Source organism: Falco peregrinus, chromosome 7, assembly GCF_023634155.1.
Source record: "Falco peregrinus isolate bFalPer1 chromosome 7, bFalPer1.pri, whole genome shotgun sequence".
NCBI lineage: Eukaryota > Metazoa > Chordata > Aves > Falconiformes > Falconidae > Falco > Falco peregrinus.
The window spans coordinates 26,491,756-26,509,570 of record NC_073727.1 but is presented as its reverse complement, the minus strand read 5'-3'; the positions used below and the strand labels follow the sequence as shown (position 1 = coordinate 26,509,570).

Genomic DNA, 17,815 nt, shown 5'->3' with positions numbered 1-17,815 from the left:
TGTCACGTTTATCACTACATTTAGTGTACTCGATGTATGTCTAAACCTCTCTTCCTTGAGCAGCAGCATTACTTCTGTCCTCCAGACGAATGACGCCCTTTCACATGGAGGAGCAAAGTGATGCATAGGTGGCCCTGTGCCAGCCCAGGTGACCTTCTGCTGATGAACTCCAGGCAATGCTCATGGATATTGCTGGGTGCCTGTCTCTTAAGCTGATGCCGGTCATGGTTGTTGTAGTCACTCTCTCCCTCTGCCCTCATAAATGTGTTCCTCTCTTTCACTAGCACCAGGGCTTGTCTAGTCACCTAAGGCGGGGTGGAGTGGGTGCAAACAGAGGAAAAACGTGTTAGTTGTCAGACAGGTCAGCTGCCAGGACCAACTTCCTTCCCTTTGGCAAGCACCAGAGCCTGCCCAAAGGGGATGGGATGGGCACCTCTGAGCAGGGGTGGGGGGGGTGGGGGAGAAGTGCTCTGATCTGCACTGCATTTCCCTGGAGGCATAAGCCACCCCGAGGCTGTCCCATATTGGCTGTAGGCTGACCAAAAGACAGGATGGTACCAAAAATGGCATCCAGGTCTGTTAGGAAACTGAGAGTTTTTCTTGAGTTAGTTTTCATCTGGGTCATTGCCCTGGTTTGGCTTAGCTTAAGACAAAGGAGTCCCCCCTCCTGCTACAGGAATGGCAGGCAGGACTGCCACCTATACCCTTCCCAGAGCAGTCTGCATTTAGGGCAGTTTAAAACAACTATAGCATTGCTTTAACCTAATTTAGAAGAATAGTTTACGTAAAGAGGACGGCAATGTTTAAATGGCAGGGAGCATGCACCTGACCTGCCAGTGCATCTGTGCTTGGAGCCACACTTGAAATCCCACTTCACCAGACAGATCACTGCTCCCTCCCTTATCTTCCTGCCTGCAGCTCCTCTGTCCTGCTGCCAGCAGCTCTGGTTGCTTGGCTGCTGCCAGGCTCTGCTTCTCCCAGCACTCCTCTCTGACCTGCTCCCCCAGCAGGAGCCAGCTCCAGCTCTGCCCCAGGCAGTGAACAGACAGGACAAGTTAGAGAGGAGCAGTGCAGGCTGCTGCCCCAGAGAGGACATCGGAAAGGAGGAAGAAGGAGCTCAGCAGAGAATGTGTCCCTTGCCAGCAGACAAGGCGGGAGCGCTGGAAGCACAGTACTGCACGCAGGGGACAAGGGTCACAACCTCTCTCCCCCACTCAGCAAAGATAAGGCAAGTAGCTGTGCATCCGTGTCCTGCACATCCCACCTGAGAACAAATTTATTACTCACAAGCTGCACGTGCTGCAAACCAGCTGCCGTTGCCCTCCTCCCTGTCCCTGCAGAGCTTGCCTCCTGCCACTGACACATCTCCCCACTGTGGTTCCTGCTTCAGAAAATCCCACCAACCACTGCTATCTGCTTGTCACTCAGCGATGGTTTAGCGTTGTGGCTTAAGACCAAAGCTGCCCCATGTACTTTGTACTTCTGTGCAGCGTATTCCTGTTGCGGGACAAAAAGCCCCACGTTATTCTGCAGAGGCGAGGGGGACACCCGTCCTCCGCGCTGCCTCTCGGCCCTGCTCAGCTCACCCAGAGCCTTTCCTTCACGGGTGAAACCAAAGAAGCATCATGGAAACTCACAGCTGGCCTGTGCCCAGAGGCTGGGATGCAGAGCGTAGACTTAAAAAAGTTATTTGTGTGCAGGAGGTATCCCAGCCAAACCGAGGCACCCCAATGCAGTTCACACAGGGTGCTCATACCCTTCAAATGTCCAGGCCCAACAGCATTAGACTAATCGCTAACAGCCCCGCTGCCGGTTACCGACTGTAGTAACACCCTGCAAGGCAACTCCATTTTGAGGCATTCGTGCTGCTTGTCTATTGATGTAGCTACCCCTGGAGTCAGCCTGGAGCTACTTATCTGTAACGCCAGGTGATACCGGGAGGGTTTCAAAGACACATCTTTGAAACTGGTGCTATCTTGGCTGTCCAGGGGTGTCCTTCATCCTTCACGGCCAGCTCTAACCTTCCAAGAAGCGAAGTCCTTAGGTGCAGGGCCGGGCTGCCCTTTACTTTGTTCTACTTCGGTACGAGCAACACCCAAGCCCCCACTAAACCGCCACTACCTCGTGGCATTACAGCGCCCAACGCCAGCAGGGCCCGCGGCCGGGCACCCACCCACGGCAGCCCCGCGCTCCGCCCGGGCACCGGCCCAGCCCCGGCGCCCCGCAGCCCCCGCCGGGCCGGGGCCGGGGCCGGGGCCGGGGCCGGGGCCGGGGCAGGGGCCGGGGCCGGGGCCGGGGCCGGGGCAGGGGCCGGGGCGTCCCGGCCCCTCCCCGGCCGGCCCCGCTCGGGGCGGGGTCTCCCAACTTTCGGCGGCGGCCGCGGGGCCCGGCCCGCCGGCGGCATGAGCCCTGCGGCGGGGCGGGGGGGCGGCAGCGCCGGGCAGGGCGAGCCCCCGCCGCCATGCCCAAGGAGCGGCCGCTCTGGCGGGGCCCGGCCTTCCGCCTCTGCCTGCTGTCGGCCGTGCTCTTCCTCTGCCTGCAGCTGGGCATGAGGCGCTCCTGGTGCCCGGAGGAGAAGCCCCGGGCGCCAGCGGCGGCGGGGCGGGCGCCCCCCCCGGCCCGCGGCACGGAGCAGCACCCGGGCGCGGCGGCGGCGGGCAGGCGGCGGGTCACCTACGTGCGGAGCGGCCGGCGGGGGAGCGCCGCGCCCGGCTGCTGCCCCCTGCAGCCCCCGGGCGGCCGCCGCAGGAAGGTAGGGCGGGCTGGGGCGGGGCGGGAGGCGCCCGTGTCGTGAGCGGCGCGGAGCCGCGGCGGACCCTCTCCCCTGAGGCGGAGCTGGGGGCGGGCGGGCTCCTGGGGTCCCAGTGGCGGCCCGCTCGGGGCTGCGCTCTGTGGCCGCCGGAGAACATCCCACCGTAGGAGCCCCGCTTCGCAGGTGCGGCCGCGTCCCCGTGCCGAGGTGTCGCTGGTAGGGGAGGTGGCGGGAGGGTGGTGTGAGCTGAGGTGAGGTGAGGTGGGGTGATGGCGGCTTCCAGGGAAGGCCTTTTGTGGTCAAGAGATTTTTCGAGCGATGCTGCCCAGCAGCGGGAGGGGAGGCGTGGAGTGTGCTGGGGTGGGGGCGAACCAGGTCAGACACCTCAGTCTGGACAGGTGACCTTGACCCGCTGTCACCATGCTGCCTCAGCAGGCTGAAGCGCCCCAACAGGAGCAAGCTTGGGAAAAGTCCTCAACCCTTGGCACTGTTGGCATCCAAATGCCATTTTATTCGACGAAAGCTGTCAAGAAATGTTTGTAAGACATGGTCTGCAGGAGAATTAATGAGTTAGTTAATGAGTCAGTAGATGGACCTGTAATGAGGTTCCGTCCTGGTAATGATTGTAAAGCCTTCTGGAGACGTGAGGACCATCATTAGCAGCTGGAGTCCAGCAAGAGTGAGGAGCGTCAGTACTAACTTCTCCCCCCAGTTATCGCCACGTGTGACCAGTCGTGGGATGCTGCTTTCTTCAGCAAGCTCCATGCCGGCTGTGGTTTTGACAGATGCCACTCCCTCAGGAATCACGTACAGATTCATGTGTTTCTTTTGTGGAGTTTTCTTTGCAGTCTTCCAGAGGGAGAAGAGCCAGCTTTTGAAGGCCAGGAAAGAGTAGCTTGGCACCGATTTTGAGGTCCCACTGTCAGGGTGCAGTAGTAGTGGTCTGTGCGGAGATGTGCAGATATGTAAAGAAGCTGGAATGACATGAAGAGGAGCAAATGGGATTTTGCTAGAGATAGGACTGCCTTCCTGGTCAAAGTGAATAACTAATTGTGATATTTGCCTTGACAAGAATAAAAACAGTTATCTGTGGAATGGCTAAACTTTCCCCTGTCCTTAAACTGAAGCTTTATCCGGGTTTGCTCAGACTCCCATGATAAAGAGACCTTACTAACATCCAGACCACCATCTGAGAAGATGTCCTGTGATCATGGGGTCTCATTTGCAAATTTGCTTGCTTTTCTTTGCCTGTGCGCCTCCAGTAATTTATTTTTTATTTAAAAAAGAGATGAACAATGAACTTCTGTATAGTTTGAATTTTAGATTCGCCACATCTTCCATGGGGGGTTGTGATGGAAAAATAAAAATGCTGTTTTCTGCCCCTTGTTTCCTGAAAGGTTTAGAAGGAGGAGTGAGATAATCCCTTACTTCCTTCACCACTGCTGCAGTGATGAGGACAAGATTGTCACCTGTTTCTTCAGGATAGTGACTGGCATCCTCATGTGCTGTGGTATTGATACCACATTGAGGCATCTAGATCTTGCAGCGTCAGTTTTTGTGATCCTTGTTGTCAATGTCGTGTTACTTGCTATTCTCCTAAAGCCCAGCTTTTAATAGATTGTAATTATGGAAGAATTTCAGCATTCACAGGGAAAAATATTGTGCCCATGTGGATTCAGATAGTTTCTTGAAAACATGTGCTAAGCATGGCATCAAAAAACAGGAGGCAAAAATAAAGCATACCGTAATTTATTTAACGATTTTTGAGGAAATCCTGGCAGAGAAGTAGGATCAGGAGAGGCTGCTTGTCACACTGGAGAACTGGCAGTGCCTTGTGTTGTCGGAGAGCTAGAGGCTCTGGAAAGCCCACAGTATGTTTTGTGCATCTCCAGGGGGAGTGTGAAACATCGCTGCTGTGGTCTGTGGAGTTGGGCACGTTGTTGCTGAGATCTCATTTAAATCCCGCTAATTAAGCCAAGTGAAAAACAATTAGTAAATATATTACAGGTTGGATTTGCCAGGTTAAGTTTGAGACCATCGAGCGTCTTCCGCGTTCAGCTATTTGACTTGAGTGTGTTGCATCAGGCTAAGAAAAATCTACTTAAAGTTAAGATAAGGCTTTGGTGATAGTGGGACTAAAATTCTGGGAATTACTGGTTTTGAAATAGAGTTGTTAAATAAAAATGTAGGGGGGGAAGTGATGGGAAAATAAAGTGGAAGTGGTCTGAGTACTGCCATTTTTGGAAGTGGTGATCATACACAATAGCTAAAAAAAAAGGAATGGGTGATTTTTTTTTTTATTTTTTTTTTATTTTTTTTTTTTTGTCAGGTAACATTGTATTTCACTGTAGACTGCTTTAAGACAGGATGGATGCCTCTCTCAGAAAAGGCTGCTTAAGTTGGCGGTCTGTGGCTTCTACCGGCAGCTCTGGAGAAAGGCAGCAGCATGCAACAGCTGCCAGTGTGATGTGCTGATGTGTGTAAATGCTGCTTGGGGGAGAGGGACAGGCTCCTTGTGCAGGTCTTCTGTGCTGTACCAGGTTGGGATTGCTTTTTGCTGTGGGTTTTGTATGTTTTCAGTGTCTTCCATCTGTCCATAAACCATTGTCAGTCCATTTCTGAAGCCTGCAGAGGTTTTCAGATAAGGGTTTTTTTTTTTTCCCTACTGCTGATTATGGTGGCGATGTTGGAGTGTGTTATGTGAGCCAGCATGATGGCAGTAATGAAAAATCAGTAAGGCCAAACTTCGCTCAGTTTTCCCAGTGCTACACCGTGGTTATAACTCTGCTGACACTTACATCATTGAATTAATGCAAAAGACTGATGAACACAGTATTTCCAGAGATCAAATTGAATATCCTACTTTGTGGCAGTATAAAAAAAAACTAATTCAAAAAATGCACAAGGAAATTATTTGATGCCTACTTGGAATCACTTTAAAGTTTCCTGAAGCAGAGTTATTTATTTCCCAAGCACAGCTGCAGCCAACCAACCAGCAACACCACAAGGGGGGAAAAAAAGACCCAGACAGGATGGGAAAGATGGAGGAGGCTCATCCATAAGCAGCCCTTGCATCTGCGGGAAACTGCCTGTGCAGTCGTGCGCTATTCCTGACCGCTGGTAAATCTCCTTCAGCGGAGAGACTGAGCGCAGATGGAAGAGTTTGACTACCAAGGTTAGAAGTGTCTCTTCGTGCCTTAAGATGCATGCATGAAAAATGCTAACTGAAAGCATCGGGGAATAAAGTAATTTAGCGATGTGACAGCTCTGGGAGCTGCCGGAGCTGCTTGTTCTGGTGCTTTTGGGAGCTGTGTTGCTCCCAGCTGTTTTGCTCCTGGTGGAGCCTACCAAAGAGCAGATGCTTCTGCTCTTGCTGACAAATAATAAACAAAATTCAGCATTAAGAGCATATGATGGTCATTGAAGAATGGGAAATGTTACATGTTGTGCTGCAAATGTAAAGCAAATGGAAGTTTGTAATCCAGTTTGTATTTTGGTGGGAGCCCTTAAACCTGTGTTGTTGCTAATAAAATGCCCAACTATGTTCATAGTTTTGTTAACCTCTGGTCTGGTAACATATGCTGGAGATAAAAACTCCAGCTACTTGGAACCACACAAAATCCACCATGTATAACTTGCTCTTGCAATAGGTGTTAGTGAGGTCTGAACCCGCATAGCGCTGCAGACATGAGGCGAGTTTTGAAATGTTATTGCGGGGTGTGATGGTACAAAAAAAAAAATAATTGTTGCATTTGGAATTTGAAATAACAGCAAATTCTTATCACAGTGATTGCAATAACAAGGTTATGCTGGCTCTCGTGCACTGAAATGGGGAGGAGCCCTCTCTGAGAGTCTGGTTAAGAAAAGCTGGAGTCCTTTGCCTTCTGAACAGATTTATTTCCATGGAGGAGGAAAAAAAAAAGTTTTACATGGTTATGCATGAAAGAAAAAAGGGTAATGTTAGTCCCGGCAGATATTTAAAGTTCCTGCAGTTCTGCTTGCTGACGTGGCAAATGCTGTGACTCTGTCTCTCCTAAAAACCGAGGTTCAGGGTCTTGCTGTCTGCAGGAGTGCAGCCAGGGCTGTGCAGTGGGGGGCTCCTGGAAGGCAGGCTTGGCGAAATGCTTGAGGCTGCTAGGCTGCAGCCACAGGTGTGTCTTTGGAAAGCATGCCTGCTGGAAAACAAGCAAATAACTAAACTTAGTTTGAAAATTGTAGTATCAGCTGGACATGACTTTGTTGTTGTGGCTGTCCAAAGGTGTGGAGTGCTGCCTAAATTAACCTGGTGTTATTTTGGATGCTCTTCCATCTCATCTCTAAGGATATAAAAATGTTTGCCTTCAGTGATTAGAAGCTAGGAGTTAGATTTTGCTGCTGGGCCCATTTGTGTTTTGTCTGGAGTTATAACATATTTTGAAACATGAAGTATGATTTCCCAAAACAGAAAAATCTTGTGAGATTATATTTTTGTAGGCATTCCTTACACTGGTATACATTTGCGTTTTGGTGCTTTAAAAAATACAGACTAACTGCCTTTTGCTGTTGCTTGTTGGATTGCAGGTTTTGTTTTTCTTTAAATAGAAACTATTTCCAAGAGGTTACTGCTTCTCTTCAGTAATGACTGATCACAGCCTTATCTTTAATGTAATTGAAATCTACAAATTATTTTGGAGTGATATCTTCAAAGGTCTGTGGAATAATTGTTTGGCAGTTAATAACGTGGCAGGTTCCAAATAACCTCATAAAATTTAGCATTAAATTATTGCTAAGATTTTACTTAGATTCTACATTTGAATTTTAATTTAAAAATGACAGTGCTACTTATGCTTATGTCAGCAATACGTAGGGCTTACGCAAAGAGTCCTTTTTAATTCTACAAATCTGGTAAAAAAAATGTATCATGTTTTCATTGCCTGATTGTATGTATAGCGTTTTCAAGCTGACTTCACATCTTTAAAATCCTGGTAAATTTTGGGTACTACTTGGATAGGAAGCTACTCTGTCTCTTGATGAGCAAGGAGCCAAAATTCTTGGCGTAAACTTGGTTATTCTGAAGACAGATGTATCCGTTTGTCTTTCCATATCCCCTGGTGTAATAACTTGTCTGTTTTGGATTGGGACTTAACTTTTATAACAGTTTATTTTTTATGTATGCCTGGAGCAATGTTTTAACATTACAGCAAAGTTTTAACGTGACAGGGGTTTGGACGCTGTGCAGTGAAGTCACATCAGGCTGTGTTTAAAGGAGATTTGCCCAGACCAAGCCAAACCAAGGGAGCTGCTGGGGCAGCAGCATGGGTCAAGGCAGCTTTTGGGACCTCCTAGTGAGTTTAAATCCACAGCTTATGCCAGTCACCTCACCTGCATGACACACGACAAGCTTTACAGTGCACAGCACTGTTGTATAAATGCTGTGGCAAGGAGTGAATAGCGTCCTAGCTTTGAATGTGAGTTGCAGGCTGTGATTCTGTTGCAGAGGAGAGCAGTGCTGAAGAGCTGGATATTGGTTTTTCTTTTGAGTGTGCCAGCTTCTGCGCACGTCCTCTAATAACAGGTAGACAAACTGGAGAGAGTCTCAGTGGGAGGAAAAAGTCATTAAGAGGTCCAGAAAGGCAGGCCTACAGGAAAAGCCTGGCAGAAGTGGTACTTGTTTTGAATAGAGAAAAGTAGGTTTTGAGAGGAATGTGCCAAGACTCTTCAAACTAAAAAAAATAATTTTTTTTGAAGGGCATAATGACTGATTGTTCCCTAGGTCCACTGCAAGTAGGACAAGAAGTAAATGGCTTAATTTTCAGGCAAGATATTAGGAAAATCTTTTAACTCTGCAGCTGGATAAGCAGTGGGAAGACTCCCTAGAAAAATGTGAACTTTGGGTATCCACACAGGGAAGGTCTAGGTATCCTTAGCTGTGCGTCAGGGCAGGGAGGTAGAGTCTACCTTCTGAGGTCCCTCTGTCTACATTTACCTGCTCTGCAATTAGAGGAGGAGTCTGGCAGGTACAATGTGATTAGCAAAACTGGAATTTAGCCTGAGCAATTGTCTAATGTCAGTGTAATAAAAAGAGGTAATGGGGTCTTTGAAGACTGTCAGCAATCCTCGCCCTGGCTTAATATCTCACTAGAGAGACCAGAACCTACTGTAATTGTCCTATGATGACTTAGTAGATCCCAGAGGAAGGAACGTTACTCAACAGCTTTTTTCCCTCCACCACTCGGAGGTCTCTTACCAAATATAAACCGACCCAAAGTTGCTTAGCTTGTAAGATTAGCACAAGGTAGGAACTTAACGGCTTCAGGCCATTAGTACCTGGGGAACAGCTGTGAGACCCTTGGCTGGTTTTTGTTTAAATATTCAGGCTAATAGCACAGGCTGAGGGAGGTTACTGTGGAAGAAAAGAGTAAACTTCTATTGATAGCAGTTTTCAACAGCAGACGACCAAATCTGGGGAGCACCAGCTAGCTTTGCCTGTAAGTGGGAACAGCTGAGGCACCATTCTCTGAGCAGCCAAACAAGGGCAATACTGGGCTTTCACTGTATTTTAACTGCAGATGAAATGTGTTTATGGTAGACCATAAAGAGGAGATGGTAGTGTTTTTTCTCACAGTGATGTCACTTGTGAGCTTGTGAGGTAAATGATCACTCAGAATAACTTTGATTCTTACACAGTTTTTATTACCTGTAATAGATTCTTCCTTCATGAATTTTTGAGAAGCAGCTGGGGGATATTATCCTTCAGAAAGTCATTACAGCTTTAGCAGACTTAATTATATCCAATAATACAGATTTCTTTCAAATACCTACTAAAGGCTTTCTTTCAGCATATAAAAAGAGTGGAACAATTTTTTCTGGGTAGCTCTGGCACACAAAAAGATGTTTTTCAGGGTATATAACCTTTCCTATTGACAGACATAACCCAGGGACTGAGGTGGTAATTTCTACTGCAGATGCCTTGCTCCATGAGGGCTGTTACAGTTGTCCCGTCTTTTTTTGAACCAGGCTAGGTGGTCCACGGGCCTTGAACTAAACATGAATCCTTTACGGCTGTGGTAGCAGGTGCAGAAAAACCCATACTGATCCAGTCCCATTTGCTGTCTTCAGCTCAAACTGTTGAACGGGACTGCTGTTCAGTAAAGACATCCTCTGCTCTCACCTCTTTCTTCACCCCTCCACAGTTCACTGTGTTTGGGGCACTGAATTGTGTTGCCTGGTATATTGCTGGTTGTCAGACCTCATTAACAGTGAATGAGCAGGACCCACGTGCCGTGTACGTGCTCGGAGGAGGAAGGATGTCTTCTGCATAAAAGCAGCTGTCAAGGAGGAGGTGAGCACTTGTATGAAAGTCACTTGTACAGCAAGTCACAGTCTTGTCATGGGAAGAGAGCAAAAGTCCCTGAGAGTCAGAGATGTTGACAACCTTGAAGACTGTGAGTGCAGTTAGTACCAAAAATGATCTTTTGTCACCTTTCCTGTTTTATACTAGAAATAATAGAAGTGAGGACAGTTCTGAATATGCAGCGTTTCTTGTTCAAGCAGTTGTCAAGGTGGCCAAGCTTACTTCATTCTTTTCTAAAACTTCCTTCTTTGCAGAGAGAAGAGGCCAGAAAGAGAGATCTGGGACAAGTAAAATTATTCCAGAAATCCTTAGGTTTTTCTTTTACATCTCTGACCTTTAGCTGCCTTCCTGTGAGACAAATATTTAACTTTGTTGCTAGTAAGGTTTTGATCCCAGTTTGTTCAGTCAGTTCACATCAACATTTACCCATCCAGCCAGGCAGTTAACAGAGATGTGTTTCTGCTCCAAGGCTGCGCGGTAGGTGCTGACATGCCAGACATCTCTCTCATACTATTTTTACTGAACTGTGGGCATGGTTCAGACTGGGGTGCAACTGATGGATCTTTGGTGTGAACCCAGAGCAAAATTCCAGTGGCCCTTGACCAGGGATGCAGTTCTGAAATCCAGTGGTGAAGAAGAAAACCCTCTTCACAGCTGCCTTGCAGACTTGTACATGTGACAAGTGCATCATGTCTCTTACAAAATAGAAGTAGAATTTGGAGGTTTAGGTAGTGTTAACGAGGGACCTGGAGTCTTCACAAAAGCAGTTTGGTTTGGTTGTGGTAGACCGTGCTATCCTCCTCCTGCAGCCTGGCAGTGATGGCTGTCACTGATGGCACAGCTTAGATAAAAGACTTAACACATAAGTGAGAAAGTTTGTGTGAACCACCACTAATCTCTGATGGCATCTGCAGCAGCCCACTCTTATCACTTGTTCTATTATTAACTTGGAGCTGTGTTTGTCTTGTACCACCGTTCAGTGCTCCAGAGCTGTGTGCGGTGGATGTGAGTCATTTAATCAACTGAAGTGTTTTCTTAGCTAGCAGATACACACCAAGATACTTTTGTGTAAGGTGAAACACTGTCCAGAGCCCTTCTGTGCTTAGCATAAGATCAAGTGGCATTCAGTTCAGTGAAACAAGTAAAAGGAGGAAAAAACCCAGGTTTAATTTAATTTTTCTTTCGATTGTGGTATACCTGGAATTCATAACATGCATTACTCACAGTTATGTCGTTTATGCTAGTGTTTCTGTATACATAAATGACAGGGTGACATGCTGTCCTGTTTTGAGTTAGCAAATCTCTAAGGGTAATAGAAACCATGTGTGCAAATGGTCCGACGCCTTGGGTAACAGATGAAAGCCATGATTTTGAACTTGCTCGCACGGCAACAACTGGGTCAATTTAAGTAGGAGATGGCGTAAACATTCCTAGCTGTTTATGAAGTATTACGTGGAAAAGTTTGGATCCTCAGTTACATGTGTTCTCCCCTGCTTGATCATCTGTCCCATTTTCAGTACTCTTGTTTCTAAATGTGCCATCAGGCTCAGGTGCCATCAAGAAGGGCGCTGCCTGTGAGGTGCTTAGTGACTGCACCGTCAGGGAATGGATGGATGGGGTGTCCTTGGGTGACTGCTGACCCCCTGAAGAGCACAAGTCCTGAGTCTGGCCCTGGAGGAGCCCCTTGGTGGTTATTTTGCTTTCTTCTTCATTTTATGCAACATTTAAAAAGTAGCCTTGTAATTTATGTCCTCCCTGACACATGTATAAAATACAATAAATAAACCTTTCCTTATGTCTTTGTGCAATGATAAATGTAATTGTTCCAGCAGCTGTTACCACATACACAGCGATCTTGCTTCTCACTGAATTCTTCTCTGTATGCTCTGCAGATAGGAATAAAATGGCTTTGCAGTGTTCTTCGAAACTCGGTACCACAGAACTGTTTTGGCTTTGCAGATCCCAAATCTGGGGGACCCTTGTGAGGAGTGTCTTTCCTGCTGCCATCTCTCCCCATCATGCAGTGTGGGGGCTTCTCTTGTCTTTGGGAATATAGGACCAGGAGGACTTCTCAGTGAGCTGTTAGCTTCTGAAGTTTCCGGATTTTCAGGTCAAGCCAGAATAGTTCTGTGTTCTTGCTGTTGGTTTAGTTGAGGTAGCAAATCACTGTTTTTTATTTTTGTGTGTGTGTGACAGCATGGTCTGCTGGAGAAAATTAACCTAGACAAAAAGTAAGCCAAGAAGCAAACACCAGTGATGTGCCAGGGGCTGGACCTGGTTGGGAAATGTGTGCAGCTGAATATTATGTTAGAACCGGTGAACATTAACATCTTATAGTTTTGTTGTTGCTGATTTAACCTCCCCTCCTTTGCCCTATCCCTCCCTAGCCCTCTTCCTCATTCCTTTCCTAGCAAAGACAAATAATTAACTGGGAGCTTCAAAGTCGGTGCCCTTTCTTTAGCATCCTCTTTCATATTTCACAAAGAGACAGTGTTTGAAATGCTGGTGGGAAGAGATGGTAATGTCTATTGATATGGCATGTTAGAAGCTTGAAAATGATAAGAATCAGTCTGAAATCCTGCTCCCTGCAGAGTTGATGGTACTAGTGGAGGACTGAGATTTATCCTAGATCTGAATGCTGCAGGGTAGGAGCTGCCTGAAAAAAACCCAAAGGGACAATAATATTTGTTAATACTGATGCTGTGTCTCTTTTTGGGCATTCCTTATGGTGGTTCTGCAGCACTGAAACTTCCAATGAAGTGAACTTTGTTTCATCCTGAATAGAGCAAAGCAGCGGCATCTTGTTCCTTTTCCTTTGCTCTTTTGAGAAAATTAAACAAGAGGCAATTATGTGTCAGTTGGCTGCTGCTGAGCTGATGTGTTTCTTCTTAGTAAGATGTGTTGATTAATGGTTTGATCTTGCAATTATTATTCATTATGAAATCTGTAGGAATTCTGGGTACATCAGGAGTTCAGGGTCAAACCATGTAGCTATTCAGCGCTATATTCTTTATAATGCTCAGAATTAGTAGTAAAACATTAGAAAATGCCCTTAACTAAAGGTGATGGATTGTATTTGCCCAAGTCAATCCTCCATGGGCTTATGATACTTGGGTCTATACTTGTCTCGAACAAAAAATATTTCAAAATTATGTGCTCTGAAATGAGCTTGATTTTCTTCTCTGTAAATTGGAAAATAAATGTATCATCTTGTACTTAAAATCCTAAGAACTTGTAAGCCAGCTTTCGTTCCCTTTCTAGACATGGGGAACTAATTGCCCAACACACTGTTTTATTTTCCTTGGAAGACTTTTACATAGCTGTAGACTAAGGGCAGTAATCCATAACTGTATTTAAAACAAGAAAGGGAGAATGTTTGTAGACTTTTAAAGTGAGTATACATTTCATTCTGTGGAGCTCCATTACCTTGTTTTATTAACTAACGCTTGTATGAAATAAGGAATTAAAGAAGAAAAAAGTGAAGTTTTGCTTTTTAAGTCTTTCCTGGCTCCCCATAAACCCCAGTATGATCAAGTGAACTGATGGTGGGTTGGAGAGATGGAAGCCCCTAAGGTTATCTATTGTAACTTTTTTCTGTCTTACCTTAGGTTTTACGCTATGAAATCTACCTACCTGTAGAAGTCACTCGGCCTTTTGGTTTACCCATGGATAAGAATAAAGTCTACTTGCTTTATGATGTTATAGATGCCTAGTTTTAAATACTGCCTTCTCCTGCTCCCTGGGCACAGAAGGTGCTTCAGATCTCCCTGTAGGCTGGAAGGTGTGGCAGATCATTTCTGTTTAGACATTTGCACTCTGTTTGGATGAGAGAGAAAGCTGCACAATTGTGAAGTGCTCTTATTTGTGTGGAAGCATTAAGTTTTACTTTAAACCACCTTTTTTTTCCCCAGTTCTTAGCCTCAGGCAGAGCCTGCTGAAGTCAGTGGACAGGCTGCCAGAGGCATCCATATCTGTAAATCAGAGTGCTGGAATTTGCACAAAATAAACACGTTTTGTCTGGCTAGCTGCATATTTACTGACGAATTCTGTTTGTTGTATGCTGTGATTTGAATATTGCAATGAAGACAACCTAGAGGATAATAGTTCGGGTTTTTTTTTTTAGTTGTATGGATTATGACATCTCCCATATTTCATCAACCAAAGTACTTTGTTTAAAGCAGTTATGAATAGAGGTTGAAACTGTGGTCTTGCCTCTGTTTAGCTAAATTCTGAACTTGATAAGCAATGACCAGTAGTTGCTGTAACTATTTCTTGCTGTTATTCTTGAGTGTTGGCAAAGGCATGCAGGCACTGGAAAAAAATCAGCTGATTGAGTATTACATTGCTTAAAGCAGTTTCGAGAATTTGCTTCCATAAATTTCAGTCTGTTCTGGCTCCTGGTTTTATCTCCATCAGATATAAATTATCATACTGTCAGCCTCTGGATTGTGCTAGAATGCTGCTGCCCAATTTATTTATTTTATTTTATTACCATAGCAAAGAAATACCACTTGACTGTTTTTAAAGCCATTTATCTCTTAGCAGAGTAAAATAAATCTTCCTTTCAATAAATGTGTATTTCTCCCTGATGTTGCGGAGATTTCCAGTGGCAGAGCTGTCAGTCTTTGGTTATCTTTGAAGGTCCAAGGAGGGGTTCCCTGGTGCAAGGCTGCCCTTTCCTACCTTTGCAGGTCCCAGCTGCTTTGATTGCAGTGGATTTATTCCTCAGAGGTAGTGAGAGTTGGTAGTTATGCTATGTAAATAATAAATTAGATGCAATGCTTTCCGAATTTCTAAGTGCCTACAAATTAATATTTTGGCAGGTGTTCTGAAACACATGCTTCCTCTAAGTCACAAACCTACACCCAGGGTCATGCACAGTAGTCACTGAAGCCCAGATCTGGTGAATTTATGGGTGAGGGGGTGGCAGGTGTCCTCAACAGCTAATTTAAACCTGGTAAGCTGGTTCCCAATAGCTATTTCCTATGGAAGTCAGGGTTTCGATTTGCATTCAGTGGAGCATTAGACACCTAAATTCCTCTACAGAGGTGGCAATGTCCTGTTAATTTCGGAAGGAGCTCTTTATTTTTCCAAAGCCATTTCTTTATTCATAGAAAAATATAAATTCTGTCACTTAAAGTCAGTGCCAAGCATCCTTTTTTTCTGCATATGCTTTTCTTATGATACATTTGTTTGGGAGAAAAGGCACAAAACTAAAAGTAGAGTTGGAGAGATGGGCTTACGTGTGGGCTTTGTGCATGAAACACTGAACCTCCCAATGCATTGAAGTTGTTGGTGTTTTGCATCGAGGTTGCTGGTGTGGCTTGCCTGCCTGTTAGGCCAGCAGTTCCCCCATGAGTGTGAGAGCTGTAATTTGTATGTGTGTGGCTCCATTTCATACCGTCAGATGGGAAATCAGAAGCAAAAGGAGCAGAAAATAAACATGAATATTAACAAAAGGATAGCAGAGGTGAAACACTTGCTGATTGCTGCCTTTCCAGGGGTTGTTATCTATGCATGTTCAAACTGATTTGCTCTACAAGGGTAAAGACTCTTTTGGTTTCAATTACCATGCAGTGGCTCAAAGTTTTTCTAATGAGAACTGAAGTTAGAAAATTGTTTTCTTCATTTCAATGTAAAACTTTGCATTCAAGATGTATTGCTTTTTCCCTTTTCCCTGCTAAGTGGAAGAGTTTTACTTATGGTGCAAACTGCAACCCTGGGAAGCAAGTGCTGTTAAATTGCTCTCAAGTGAAGCCCTCTGGGTGATGCTCAGAGCTGTGTAAGTTGGCTTTTGCAGCAATTGCATCCTGCTCCCAGGGAGATAAATGTGTGCTGTGCTGCAGAGGCTTGGAGGAGGTGATGCATAGAGAACAAGGAGCTAGGGGAGACTTAAGTGCATCCTCGAAGTTCCCTCTTCAGTAAAATAAAACACACATGTCCAGACATAGAAATAATTTGTCATACACAAGTCATGTTGAAAACTCATTTAGATTGGAGACATCCACTTATTAATGCAGAAAACACTTTTGTCACAGGACTGTTTTCCATAGGCAGGGTTTACTCTGTAGCCTTGCTGCACAGGAGAGCCTGACTGTATGTGTTACGTTGCTTCCTCATCCTGGCACTTCCTCAGCCTAATGTTCTGCCATCACATCTTTGGATAAGATCATGGAGCACATCCTCCTGAAAGATATGTCAAAACATACTGAAGACAGGGAGGTGGTTTGGGACAGCCAACATGGCAAGTTGCGCCTGATTAATCTAGTGGCCTTGTATGATGGACTGACTGCATCAGTGGACAAGGGAAGAGCTATGGCTGTCATCTACCTGGACTTCTATAAGGCAGTGATACGACTCCCCACAACATTCTTAAATCCGAATTGGAGAGATACGGGTTTGATGGATAGACTGTTGGATGGGTAAGGATGGATGGCTGTGTACAAGAAGTTATAGTCAATAGCTCAGCGTCTAAGTGGAAACCAATAGCAAGTGGTATCCCTCAAGAGTCCATACGGGGACCAATACCATTTACTTTGAGCAACCTGATCTAGTAGAAGAGGTACCCCATGGCAGGGGGTTGGACTATGTGATCTTTAAAAGGTCCCTTCCAACCCAAACCATTCTGTGATCCTGTCACACAGGGCAGTTTGTAGTGCAGGGGTTTGTCTGTGGGAGGGACTCTCTGTGTGGCCTGTTTATTCCATTGCACCGACCCGACCCATACAGCCGATGGAGCAATCCCTCGGTGGCTAGGTATGGAGACGACTTGCGCTTGCCTGCAGTGTTGTCAGAGATGCCTCTGCTCTAGATAAACTCAGAAAAGTAAGAAATGGGGCAAGGTTTCCTGTATTAATTTGTTTTCAGTTCATTATGGACTTTGTGCAGCACGTGGAAGTTTAACTGGTGGAGTGGAAATTCCCAGTTCAGGTGGCTGCAGGGCTAGGTGTCAGCTGTGTGTCCCTGTGATACTCCCAATGCCTGGTGCCTGGGAGGGAAACCAATGCTCTTCTCAGTACAGGCACACGCATACAAAGCAGGAGTGTATGCAGCAATTTCTGCAATATGGTTTCTTAAGCAAAAACCTCATGTTTAAGAAAGCCAAACTGCAAAGAAAAATAGAAAATAATAGTAATACAAAAAAAAAAAAAAGGAAAGAAACAGTTCAGACATGTAGGATGGGATACCTATAAAGCCAGCCACATTAGAAATTTATTCATTCAGAGCTTTAAATATGAGTCATAGTCACTTTGTAAACCTGTATTTTAAATTACAGCTTACTGAGCCTGTGCATGTCCCCGCCACTTCTAAATTAACGATGTAGCATACATGCTTTTACGAAGGTACCTCTTGTGGCCCTCAGTATGGTGCTGATTACATTTAGCTAAAGGGGATTGTATTAATTGACCTTTCTCAAGGAGGTCTTTGCCAAGGCTGAGGCATACTTGTTCTTTCCTATTGACACCTCCACTTTGAGGTGGAGTTTGTTTTGACTTGTGCCACATATTGCTGCTCCAAACATAAAACATTTGGAGTTACTCAACCTTGCTGAAGAATAAAGTGCAATTAAGTGTTGCTTGAGGCTCAGAAATAAAGAGTAGTGTCAGCCCTCTAAAATACAAGTTTTTCCGCCGCGTGGCACGTATGATAGTGTGGTCTGGGGTTCCTCTTCTATGATGTTGAATGTCTACAGTGTAGGTACTTCTGAGCCTGTCCTCCAGGCTTCCTTT

At 45.6% G+C, this 17,815-nt stretch overlaps 1 protein-coding gene across 4 annotated transcripts in view; it reads left to right on the top strand.

Moving 5' to 3' along the window:
• The first annotated feature begins 2,333 nt into the window (after positions 1-2,333).
• The window catches only part of METTL24 (methyltransferase like 24), a 48,190-nt gene continuing 32,708 nt past the window's right edge, over positions 2,334-17,815 (top strand). Inside the window, exon 1 of one of the 4 annotated variants that reach the window (XM_055810106.1) lies at positions 2,334-2,752. In XM_055810106.1, coding sequence (XP_055666081.1) covers positions 2,462-2,752 — 291 coding nt within the window. In that variant the 5' untranslated portion in view covers positions 2,334-2,461. Of the gene's footprint in view, positions 2,753-2,823; positions 2,936-5,725; positions 5,928-17,815 lie in introns of those variants that run through there. The other 3 variants (XM_055810107.1, XM_055810108.1, XM_027796110.2) reach the window with 3 other exon arrangements.